Source organism: Sinocyclocheilus grahami, unplaced genomic scaffold (assembly GCF_001515645.1).
Source record: "Sinocyclocheilus grahami isolate Dianchi unplaced genomic scaffold, SAMN03320097.WGS_v1.1 scaffold380.1, whole genome shotgun sequence".
Classification (NCBI taxonomy): domain Eukaryota; kingdom Metazoa; phylum Chordata; class Actinopteri; order Cypriniformes; family Cyprinidae; genus Sinocyclocheilus; species Sinocyclocheilus grahami.
The window spans coordinates 1243683-1257011 of NW_015505559.1; the positions used below are offsets into that span (position 1 = coordinate 1243683).

Genomic DNA, 13329 nt, shown 5'->3' on the forward strand with positions numbered 1-13329 from the left:
TGGAATAAAAAATACGGAGTGTATATTTACATTTAGTTAAGAGTGGCTGTAAATCATCAGCTCCAGTGGCGCAGGTGGATAAGAGCGTGTTGTTGGCTTTTTGACGCGATCGACCCGGGCTCGATCCCGCCTTTTACCGAACTTTTTTTCCCTCCCTTTTCAAATCTCGTATTAGCAATGGATTCTATTTACACTAAGTGAAAATAGCAGTATTTTTAGCAATATGCTATTTACACTAAGTGCAAATACCTAGTTACACTATGTTAAAATAGCAGGATTTCTACTATCAAGTATACTACTTGTTACAAATAGTGGCAATTCTCTGCACTTCAGTATTGTAGTACATTATAAAACAGTATGCAATAATAACGTATTGAGTGTAAATTATAATTGAAATTTAAATTATTAAATGGATGCCACCTTATTGGTACAATAAAGCCCTCCCCACACCTACCCTAACCATACCCAATACTTTATTTTCAACTTTGATTATTTCCTTCATTTTTATTGAAAATAAATGCCTTTACTATGTGATACGAGATTTGAAAAGGGAGGGAAAAAAAGTTCGGTAAAAGGCAGGATCGAACCCGGGTCGATCGCGTCAAAAGCCAAGGGCACACACTTATCCATCTGCACCACTGGAGCTGATGTTTTACAGCCACTCTTAACTAAATGTAAATAGACACCCCGTGTTTTTTATTCTAGAGTAAGAGCAATTCATACAATACATTTAAACTGAGCTACTTTAATACCATCTCCGATCTTTCTACCACGACTCTGCTGTTCTTCGGCTGGTTCTTCTCTGTATACGTTGATTGACAGATGTCTCGTCCAGTCAGCGGTGAGTAATCCCAAACCAATGGTGCTGCCTCAAACTATACCTACCTCTTCCGGTTTGTCCTTGTGTTTTCTGACTTGTTGTTGTGTTTTTTAGACTTGTATTTGCGTTTGTAATTTGTTACTTTGTTTTCAGAATTGTGGTTTGCTTTGCACTTCTCTCCTTTTGCTTTAATTACTGCCTCAATTCGGCGTGGCATGGAGGTGATCAGTTTGTGGCACTGCTGAGGTGGTATGGAAGCCCAGGTTTCTTTGACAGTGGCCTTCAGCTCATCTGCATTTTTTGGTCTCTTGTTTCTCATTTTCCTCTTGACAATACCCCATAGATTCTCTATGGGGTTCAGGTCTGGTGAGTTTGCTGGCCAGTCAAGCACACCAACACCATGGTCATTTAACCAACTTTTGGTGCTTTTGGCAGTGTGGGCAGGTGCCGAATCCTGCTGGAAAATGAAATCAGCATCTTCAAAAAGCTGGTCAAATGCACCTATACTATTTAAACTGAACTGAGCTGGATGATGACGGCACTGAATTCAATGATGAACTGCCTTTAACTGAAAATTGAGTGTTTACTATTGTCTTTATTGACACACTATTTTTCTATTTTGATACTGTAAAGCTGCTTTGACACAATCTGTATTGTTAAAGCGCTATATAAATAAAGGTGACTTGACTGACCACAGGTTCTCTATGGGATTGAGATCTGGGGAGTTTCCTGGCCACGGATCAAAAATTTCAGTGTAATGATCTTCGAGCCTCTTCTTTATCACTCTTTCTTTGTGGCATGGGGCTCCATCACCAAACTGCTCATGGGCCCATTCTATTCAGTTACGCAGTTTCTTGGGTCATCCTGTTTGGTCAATATAATTGTTATTCTGAGATCAGGTATGTCTGGGTTTTGGGATTATATGAGCATCATCATTATTATTACCTTCTCTTTTCCAGGCATGTGATGTCAGCTGACAGCAGCAGATGTAGCTGACATCCTTCTGTCACAGCGGCCAATGGCGGAGGTTTCGGCACTGAGCAGTGGTGCTCTGATGCGCCGCGGGCCCTACATCAGCATGATCACCAACCGGACCATGAACTTGCTGATCCGTGCTGCCATGCTCTTTATGGTGGGCGTGTTTCTAGCGCTCGTGCTGAACCTGCTACAGGTGCAGCGTAACGTCACTCTCTTCCCTCCCGACGTCATCAGCAGCATTTTCTCATCTGCCTGGTGGGTTCCTCCCTGCTGTGGAACAGCCGCAGGTACACAAACACACACACGACATGTTATTAGTAAGGAAACACAATTATAAGCAGTGTTTGGATGAACTGCTTCCGTCATGCAAAATGATAACAGAGGATTCTCACACAAATGAATGCTGCTGTCATTCCCAATCTATGATGACATTGCATGAGACATTTTTATTGAATGTCACACTTCTTTTTTTTCAGCATTGATAGGTTTGCTGTACCCCTGTATGGATCGTCGTCTGGGGGAGCCGCATAAGCTCAAGAGAGAGTGGTCTAATGTGATGCGCTGTGTGGCCGTCTTTGTGGGTATAAATCATGCCAGTGCTGTATCCTTCTCGTTCTTGACCTTCTCTAACAAAGTCATTCTGTCAAGCTGCAATAAATTACCGCTGTTTATGACTTAGTTTATATCTTAAAGGGGTCATATGATGTTGCTAAAAAGAACATTATTTTGTGTATTTGGTGTAATGAAATGTTTATGCGGTTTGAGGTTCAAAAAGCACATTATTTTCCACATACTGTACATTATTGTTTCTCTATGCCCCGCCTTTCTGAAACGCGTCGATTTTTACAAAGCTCATCGTTCTGAAAAAGCGAGGTGTGCTGTGATTGGCCGAATACCTCAAGCGTGTGACGAAAATATTACGCCCCTCACCATACTGTGATGATGCCCGGTCAGGCCGGAGCGATAATTCAAAAACATGAAAACCCATTATAAACGAGGCATTCGTTGCATCCAGTGGGGACATAATTATGGATTATAATTACTTATACTGTCTTTTTACGCGTTGCATTGCATCGCGCCGCGTAAACATAAAACCATGTCTGCATTTGTGATCAGAGAAATGACAAACTACAAGTGCTACTCTACACTGCCCAAAAAACTCGCTTTAAATATAAAAAAACGTACTTACAGTCTGTGAGTCAGAACAGCCGGCATTGTAGTCTACTCTACCAGGATCAGGAAACAGTCCTCCATAAAATGCGCTGGACACATCTGAATATTTGGGTTGAAGTGTTCTGGAACAGTGTTGTAAATACAACTTAACCACTGATTTCTAGTCGTGTCCATTTTTGGAAGACCAAACGAAGTAGTTTCTCTTTCACACCGAAACACAGCGTCACATACGGCGGCCTAGAGTGAGCAGAAGCCGGGGGCTAGGGTGAGGAACGGCCGGAGGGCTAGAGTGAGCAGAAGCCGGGGGCTAGAGTGTGGAACGGCCGGAGGGCTAGAGTGAGCAGAAGTGGCGGGCTTGAGAACGGTTCGGCCGGCGGATTCGACGAAAGAGGCTTGCGGCAACCACATGTGACTATGTCCATATGTGATGTCCACGGTGAAAGCCGATCCGGTGATCCAAGTATTTCCTCAGCAACCAGCACGGATCAGCTCCAGGCATGACAAAGCGGATATCATCCTCTTTTGGAAGACCAAACAAAGTAGTTTCACTTTCACAACGAAACACACAGCGCCTTCACGAAATGGTGGCGGCAACAACAACGATACTACAGCGAGAATAAAAGTTACGCCTTCTTTCTTTGTGTGAACGTTTGGGCGGCGTTATGCAAATCTTCCCACATAGTGAGGTAGATATGTGGGGGCGTGTTAGAACGAGCTGTTTTAGGTGGCATGGTTGACTCTTAACTTTTATAAAGAATATCTCTTTGGATTTGAAACTTTAGTCTTTGCAACTTTACAGATCTTCTTTATGCACCAAGAGCTTGTAACACTCCAAAGAGAAAGGAAAAATTGAAATCGCATCATATGACCCCTTTAAAGTCACCATAAAACATAGGTGAAAAATCACAATTGGGAATTACTGATGTATTTTATGTGCATCTAAAATAGCTTTTGTGAACAACCGACCTTATTTCAGGCTTTTCAAAAAAAACTCATTCAAAAACCCAATGACATCAGGACAGTGGAACCAGAAATGCTACCTTGTTTCTGGGTTTTGGCCTACAAAAATGCATCATCCCTGCTGCACTCGATTGTACAAAAACAAATTGCTCTTGTACGACTTGTTATCTTTAACACTGTTGCCAACAGAAGGTGGACTTTGCCAATAATGTGCAACTGTCGTTGACGCTGGCTGCCCTGTCTGTCGGCCTGTGGTGGACGTTCGATCGTTCACGCAGTGGTTTTGGGCTGGGAGTCGTCATTGCAATACTTGCCACACTGGCCACCCAGCTACTGGTTTACAACGGAGTCTTTCAGTGAGTTTCATACCCACCCTGTTATAAGTCTGCACAATGTAGTTACAAGTATCACCAAATGATAAAAACCTGTTCACGCCAAGAGCTGTAACTATAAGATCCACTGCTTACACTTGCATCAATACAAGCTTGTTTTGCTTGGATATTTTGTTTGGTACTTCACTGTCCATGTGTGAATGTGTGCAGATATACCTCCCCTGACTTCCTGTACATTCGGTCCTGGCTGCCATGTATCTTCTTTGCAGGGGTGATAACTGTGGGGAATATTGGACGACAGCTAGCTCTGGTAAACTCTTGCATACTTTCTCACACATGAACACACTTATAAACTCTGTTGCAAACCCTAGTGAACTTTGAACTGATTTAACACTACTGGGGTCAGTGAGATCTTTTAGGTTTTTTCTTCAAGGATTTATTAAAAGTGACAGTAAAAACATTGATTTACGTTACAAGATTTATATTTAAAATAAAATGCTGTTCTTTTAGGGTTTCTATTCAACAGCGAATCCGGTTGTAAAATATATTACGGTTTCCACAAAAATATTAAGCAGCACAACTGTTTTCAAAATTGATAATAATTTATAAAAACAAATTGTAAAATATGAAAAGGATTTCTGAAGGGTCATGTGACACTGAAGACTGGTATAATGATGGTGAAAATTCAATTTTGCAACATGAATAAATTAAAAATATATATTCAAATAGAAAACAGTCATTTTAAATTGTAATAATATTTCACAATACTAATGTTTTTACTACTACTTTTTTTAAAATCAAATACAGCCTAACAGTCTTCTTTCAAAAACACACACACACACACAAAAACTAAAATTAATAAATCTAGCCAAATCCAAACTTTTTTAACAGTAGTGTAGGTTCATTTGTTGGGTTGTGTAAGGTTTATTTATTTATAATCTCATTTATTTACAAAGCTATATATAAATGGGACATGTTTATTTGCATAACATTAAATGGAAAATTGGAAAGTTCTTAAAATTGTGAAACAGAGTTATGTTGCCTTTGAAACGCTATGCATTGCATTGATTTGTGTTTGTTTATTTGCTGCAGTACGAGTACAAAGTCAGTCAGGAAAAGACCCACCAGGATTAATGAAGAATCCTCTGCGCACACGGGAAAATCCAGGATAAAGGAGTGAGGAGTCAAGCAGGAGCACCATGACTGACAGAGCCATCCATCATTGAGGAGGAGCTGCTCTCTGTGTTTGAGGATGGACAGTGTTATGATCGGTTTTCTGCCTCCTCGGGCGCTCAGGTTGTCTAAGTGTATAACAGTAAGATATCATGTCGTCTACACACTCTCATACTGTCTTCGGCAGCACTGAAATACTACCAGCTGCTATAAAGTGCCAAACTGACTCTGACTGATCAAACCGCATGACTGGAGGCAAAGCCTGGTGTGTACAAGATGGACAAAATATTGACTGAATATTTAGATGCATTACATGCACAGACACAAAACTGAATCACAAGGAATTTTCTATATGCTCTTCCTGCTGTCTTGGCCTCCATCCTCTGTGACGGGTGGAGGAGAGTCATCTGGACAAAGCACCATCATCGGATCTCATTCGTCATACAGAAAAATCACTTATTAGAAGTAAGGAGAGTCATATAGCGTATTATGACAGGGCATCAAATCTGTTGCATGTCACTTTGTTAAAGGGCTCCTCACTTCTGCGGTGTCTCAGATCCACCACTAGTGGGCATTAGAGCATAACTGACCCGTCACCCTGTATTTGTAGATGCAGTGCTAAACACACAAAAGGCATCATATTTTATAACAGACTAAGCAGTGTGCTGTGTTCATTAGGTGGGAGGGGGAGGTTCAACAAGGTGTTGATTACTGCTCTGATCACAACTTGAATATTTTATTGTGATGCATTCCTCGTTATAACCAGATAATTACCTGCTAGACCCGAAGAACTCAGTTTTGACTGAAAGAAGCATCCCTTATCTCCAGAAATCACTTCAAGGTCTGATATAAATAGTTGGCTTCAGAATGAAATGAAAGTGATTCTTAATGACATTCCATTGATTATTACCAAAGCCTTAAAATAACAGATATATTGGAGCTCAAAGTAAAGAGGATAGAACAGGCAAACCACCATCTGTGCACTGATTTTCGACCAATTAAGGGAGGGTTTTTTTTTTTCATTGGGGGGATATTTTATGAAATGCTGAGTAGAACGCAAAATAAGTGGGATCAATGTGGTTGAAGTGTTACAATGAGATTTGACAACTTAATTGCAGACTTGCAAGAGTAATTGTACAGTTTATGTGACGTCTGAAAGCGAGCATTTTGGGATGTTTTGTCATTCATGGGCGATTACTTGATCCATGGTTTGTATTTAACCACATTTACTGTTTTTTTTTAAAGTTAAAGTTACATGTTTGTTATTATTACATCTATTAAAAGAGACTTTCTTTGAGTTTATTTTCTTTGGTTATTATTATAATGTGTTTGCATTGTTTTTCTTTTGCTTTTGTACAATCACAAAGTCATTTCAAATTAATTCAGTTAGTAAACAAACCAATACAAAATTATACTTTAATACAATTAATGCATATAAAATGTGTAATCAGTGCTTGGTAGATTACTGATTTCAAATTCCATGACAGAAATTGGAGTTAATATTAACATAATCCATTACATTACACATTTTGGTGTAATCAGACCGCTTTTAGATTACTTTTGACCAAACTCATTTATCACATTGATTTAAACCGTATAATCTTGAATCATATTGGTATAAATATACAAAGAGAAAGAAAATGTATTCCATTCGTTGTTATTAGAGCCAGGCCTCATGAAAATGCGTATAAATAGTACGCCAAATAAAAACGAAAACTCGTGGTATTGCTACGCAAAAATGGACTTTGTCGTGCATATGATACGCATGTGTTTGGCGTGCATATAATACGCAGTTTTCGCGTGCATATGATACGAAATTTGTTGGCGTGCATATTATACGCAGTTTTCGCGTACATATGATACGCATCTACCCCACAATCCTAAACCTACCCATCGCGTAGCATATACACGCCAAAGTCATAACATTGGTTATTAATGTATTACCTTACAATCTCTGGAGTACTTCAAGTAAATATATTAGGTAAAAGAATTACAGCTGTCAAAAACGTTTGGGAATCACTGCATTGCATGCAAATAAGAAATAACATGAATTTGTGCATTTAATGTGTAGCCTACTAAAGACATAGTAATGCACGGTTAAATAACCCACTGAATGATCATTCAAATAAAAATGAATGTGTTCCGCAGTAGTTGATGCAATGTTGAAATGTTGAGAAAAATACTTATTAAAATTGAAATGATTTTTGTAAATCCAATGGTCAAATGCTGTGTGTCCTCATAGCCAACCTGACTAACTGTCCACAAAACTGGAAGACTTTCTGAATGAATATAAGCAGAAGGCTATTTTAGAAGGAAACATTTAAAAAGAAGAATTAGGGAGATTTAATAAATTATGAATAATTAATGGCTATTGTGTCAATAATATGTAATCATGTAACATCTAATTACAGTAGGCCTACTTCATTTTTGGAATCTGATTACATAATTCAGATTGCATGTAATCAGTTACTTCCCAGCACTGAATGTATTCGATGAATTAGATGTTAGACATGCTAGGCTTTTGTTGTCATAGACCTTAGTCAGGGTAGCCTCATATATAATTTTGAAACCCCGGATTGCACAGATCGCTATTGGGAATGACTGAATTTTACAGAGCAACAGTAAATGTGACCGCACCTATAGACAGGGAAAACCCTAAAATAACGCCTTAAACCAGTTCATATAACCTGTTCGGCTGTTTAAATACTGTAAGTTATGTGATTTTTAATTAACTTTGGCTGCGCCAAGCCCATGACCTAACAGCACCAAATACTATTATTATATTAAGAGCACACGAGGCATTTGCACAGAAAAAATAGTGATATTGCCCTCAGAGAGCAGGTTTTTGTGACATAAATGTACAAACTAATAACAGTTTTAATGAACTGTAATTAAAGTAATGGTAATTGTTGGGTTTTTTTGTCGGTTCTGCTCAATGCCTGCTGTGACAGACATGTTTGACACTGAGGATAAGTTGTTGTTGTTGTTTTTTTTGTAATATTACTAGGTCCAAATGATTTATGGGAATTCTGAGAAGGTTGTTTAATATGATCAACTGTGTTAAATAAAGCTCGGTGTACTACACTTTTATCGATGATTAATGATTCTCTTCCCACATAAGGGAAAGCTGAAATTACCAATATTGTGGTGATCTAAGGAAAATGGCTTAAAAACATACTAAAAGTATGCGTTTTAGAAATGTTTACAAAGGGGATAGAAAATATCATTGACTGAAAGCAATGGAAAGTCCTCAACATGACATAAAAATAAGTGTGTGTGTGTGTGTGTGTTGTGTGTGTGTGTGTGTGCCTGTTTTTCTGTTCTGGTGGGGACTTAAACCTGAATACACACAGACTCATGGGGACTCGTGTCACGATGGGGACCTAAATTGAGGTCCCCACGGGTAAACAAGCTAATAAATCACACAGAATTAAGTTTTTTGAAAATCTAAAAATGCAGAAAGTTTCCTGTGAGGGGTAGGTTTAGGTGTAGGGCAATAGAAAATACGGTCTGTATAGTAGAAAAACCATTACGCCTATGGAGAGTCCCCACAAGGATAGCTGACCAGACATGTGTATGTGTGTGTGTGCTTGTGGTAGCAGATTTAGAGGGTGATGTTCATGGCTGGCTCCTCCATATCTCAGTCACACACTGACTGCTGTAATCCCACTTACCGGCTGTGTGTGTAAGTCCTCAACATGACATAAAAATAAGTGTGTGTGTGTGTGTGTGTGTGTGTGTTGTGTGTGTGTATGTGCCTGTTTTTCTGTTCTGGTGGGGACTTAAACCTGAATACACACAGACTCATGGGGACTCGTGTCACGATGGGGACCTAAATTGAGGTCCCCACGGGTAAACAAGCTAATAAATCACACAGAATTAAGTTTTTTGAAAATCTAAAAATGCAGAAAGTTTCCTGTGAGGGGTAGGTTTAGGTGTAGGGCAATAGAAAATACGGTCTGTATAGTAGAAAAACCATTACGCCTATGGAGAGTCCCCACAAGGATAGCTGACCAGACATGTGTATGTGTGTGTGTGCTTGTGGTAGCAGATTTAGAGGGTGATGTTCATGGCTGGCTCCTCCATATCTCAGTCACACACTGACTGCTGTAATCCCACTTACCGGCTGTGTGTGTTTAATCGATTTGACTGTGTCAGTATGTGTGTGGTCTCATGTAACTGCTCAAAGCCTGAACAACCAGTCATCACTAACTCTCCAAGGACAGTTCTCTGACTTGTGTCTCACACACACACTCTGCCTCGTTCTGTAAAGGTTAATGCAGAAGATCTGCTTTAATCCATTCTGCTCAGTTGCAGAGAGTGTGAAGGAAGTGTGAACCAGCGCTTTCACCCACTGATCTCACACACCTGTTTGCCATTTATCTCTCCTCTTGACTTCTGAATTCTGACTCCAGCTGAGATTTTCATTTTCTGTTTTTCACCAATTTGAAGAATGTATCAAATTGAATGATGAATGGAAGGATTGTTTTGTGGTACAAGAAGGAACTCACCAGTGTGTTTGGAAATCTGTACGTGAATTTTCTATAAAGGCTTTGAGAATATTTAACAACAAGACACCTAAGATAAGACATTTTAGCTGAAATGATGAAAGGGGAGACGTATCTCTCTGTGGGATGATTTGTAAATATCAATTTCTGTATAAACACAAACCTTAAAGGGATGGTTCACCCCAAAATTAAAATTCTGTCATCATTCACTCACACTCATGTCATTCCAAAACCATAAGACTTTCCTTCATCATCAATGAAGACATTTTTAATATTCTCTTATAATTTTCCATCCATTGAATTTTCCACGCAATTAAACATTTGATGCATCAAAAAGTTCATTAAGACCTTATAAAAAGCAATCCATATGAATCAAGCAGTTTAATCCAAGTTTTATGAAGAGAAATTATCGCTTCATATGATGAAGAGATCACATAGGCTTTTATTTATAAACACTGATCAACACACATACATGGAGCTCATCAGATATTATAAACATGAAAGCTTGACACATGACTCACGAGAACTCAAGTCAAGCATGGTTGAGCTTCTGTGTTTACCATATTTGATGAGCTCTATGTATGTGCGCTGATCAGTGTTTATTTCAGGGTAATGTCTTCTTTTTCTGTATATAAGCCCTATATCTAAACCTTATTTATTTATTTACATACATTTACTTATTTATATGCATGTATTTACATTAATTGACAAACACTGTAAGGATTTTTTTTCAAAATAGTAATTAAAACCAGTTATTGGAGTATGTTTTACAAGAAAAAGCGTTTTTTCTAGTTGGAAAATGTCACTCTAAAAAAATGCTGGGTTAAATACAACCCCGTGCTGGGTAAAATAGGGACAAACCCAGCAATTGGGTGGTTTTGACCCAGCAGTTAGGTTAAACGTTTAACCCAACCTTCTGGGTAACCCAACCGCTGGGTCAAAACAACCCAATTGCTGGGCTTGTCCCTATTTTACCCAGCACTGGTTTGTATTTAACCCAGCATTTTTTAGAGTGCACTTTTAATAGAATTTGTTACTTGTAAAAAAGATGAGAACGCCCTAAACATACCTGATCCAAACATACAGGACAATCCATCATTCCTCATTCCTTACAAAGCATCTCTCAAACGAATAATGAATATAGATGTGTGTTGTTCACAACCTCTCGGTGCAAACACTGCACTCTAAAAAATGCTGGGTTAAATACAACCCAGTGCTGGGTAAAATAGGGACAAACCCAGCAATTGGGTTGTTTTGACCCAGCAGTTTGGTTAAATGTTTAACCCAACCTTCTGGGTAGTAACCCAACCGCTGGGTCAAAACAGCCCAATTGCTGGGTTTGTCCCTATTTTACCCAGCACTGGGTTGTATTTAACCCAGAATTTTTTAGTGTGTGGTCTTGATCTGTGCTCACTCTGATCTCCAGACATCAGATCTGCGCTCCTCTACAGTATCTGAGCACTAAAGGCTGCTTAGACGCATCAAACATTTGTACAGCGGGATTGTTTTCCTCTCGGGTGCCTGTCTGACGGTTGCTTCTGACTCCTGACCGTGAAAGTGTGCTGTTAAATGTACACTGTAAGAGAGCAGCAGGTGCATGGAGATTGACAGGAGGTCTCGTTCTCCTCGCTACGCGACTGATCACGGAGGGGGTGAATCTGAGGAGTTAGCTGAAAATCTCCTGCACTGGAGACAGTGTGTATTTCTAATGGGCTTACAGGGGCTCTGAAGTGGAAATGAGCAGACATGAACGATGCAAGCTTGCTCATTATGAAGGATCTGAACAGCCATGACACATTCAGAAAATGTGACAGTCAGGAAAGATAATGCATCATGATATATTCGTTGAATCACTCTACCCGTGTGAAAATAAAGTGCACTTTAGCATAATGCACTTTAAAAAAAGATTATTTATTACATAATATGCTTTAAAAGAACATTTTAAAATGTATTATAATTTAAAGTGATATCGAGTTCAATTAGTTGAACATTAGAGTGCTTTCTTGACACTTAAGCAAAACTTAATTACATCTTTTTATGTAATTTCACAATTTCTTCTGTGCTCTTTGAAATATGGTTAAAGTAATGGTGAATGACAAGCATTTACGGTAAACTAAAATATATTTTAATGACATTTCTATTGAAACTTGTATGTCATGTATTTAAATATATTTGTAATTACACATAATGATGAAGTTGCAATTTAGTACATTTAAAATAGATGAATTCTCTTGTAGTGTAAGTACACTTAGTTTGCCGTTTATTTCATTGATATTGCCTGCAAGTACAGATTTTTTTATATATATGTATTATATTTTATATATATATTTGAAGTGCATTACACGTGCATGTTAAGTACAACTAAGCACACTTATTTTTAACATTGGTAATGTGTAGCAATTGCACAACAGATGAGGGCGGGACTCCAGGTGTGACTGTGCTTGGGTGAATGTGTCATCACTGCTACACTATTGCTTCTCGCACAAATGTGCGTCTGAGATGGTGTCAGTGTGTGTGTATGTGAGTCTTTTACATTTTTAAAATGTTATTTATTCCTGTGATGAACAAGAGGGTGGCTAACTGCACACTGATCCACTCAAGACTGGAAAAGTTTACAAAAACTTATTTTTTATTTTATAAATTGCACCGTGCAAAAAGTGCAAATTGCAAGTGAATTAAAAACAGATGGACACGAGCAAGCAAGCAAACGTTTCAGCACATTGCTATCTTCAGTGCTTACTGAATTCTTGTGATCAAAGCTGAATTTCCAGCATCATTACTCCTAATGTGATAGAAGTGACACACAGTTTTAAGGACATTTAGTACACATATTTACAAAATGTACCACCAAAAATGCTACAGCTATTGTTACTACTTTGGGCATGTACCATGGCATAACCGTGCTATTCTTTAAAGTACTGTAAAGTGTGATGTAAAACCATGGTTCATAGTATATAATATGAAAATACCATGGTATTACCATCTAATACCATCACTGGACATGCAGCAACAGTACTTATGTGTACTAACAGTTACAGTACCGAAACACATACCATATCATACTTTTTTTAACATGTTATTACCATAGTATTTTTGAAGTACCTTGGAATATATAAATGCCCTGGTAAATTAGTTATCATTCAGTATCACTGTATGTATGGAAGTGCCATATAGTAAATCCCTGAAGCATGGCAACACCATAGCATTTTATTTCCACTTTATTTTATACTGAACGAGTACACTTTATTTTTAGAACCAATTCTCACTATTAACTAGTTGCTTGTTTGCATTACTAGCATTTTGGCTGTTTATTAGTACTTATAAAGCACATATTAATGCCTTATTCTGCATCACCATACTTATGATCCCTTAATCCACCCCATAC

General features: G+C 38.5%; 1 protein-coding gene across 1 annotated transcript in view; it reads left to right on the forward strand.

The window, feature by feature from the left end:
* LOC107549777 (insulin-induced gene 2 protein-like) overlaps positions 1-6683 on the forward strand; it is a 7102-nt gene extending 419 nt beyond the window's left edge. The window contains exons 2-6 of the mRNA XM_016230951.1: positions 1780-2085; positions 2275-2399; positions 4121-4287; positions 4474-4573; positions 5356-6683. Coding sequence (XP_016086437.1) covers positions 1839-2085; positions 2275-2399; positions 4121-4287; positions 4474-4573; positions 5356-5397 — 681 coding nt within the window. The 5' untranslated portion in view covers positions 1780-1838 and the 3' untranslated portion in view covers positions 5398-6683. The remainder of the gene's footprint in view (positions 1-1779; positions 2086-2274; positions 2400-4120; positions 4288-4473; positions 4574-5355) is intronic.
* The last annotated feature ends 6646 nt before the right edge of the window (positions 6684-13329 follow it).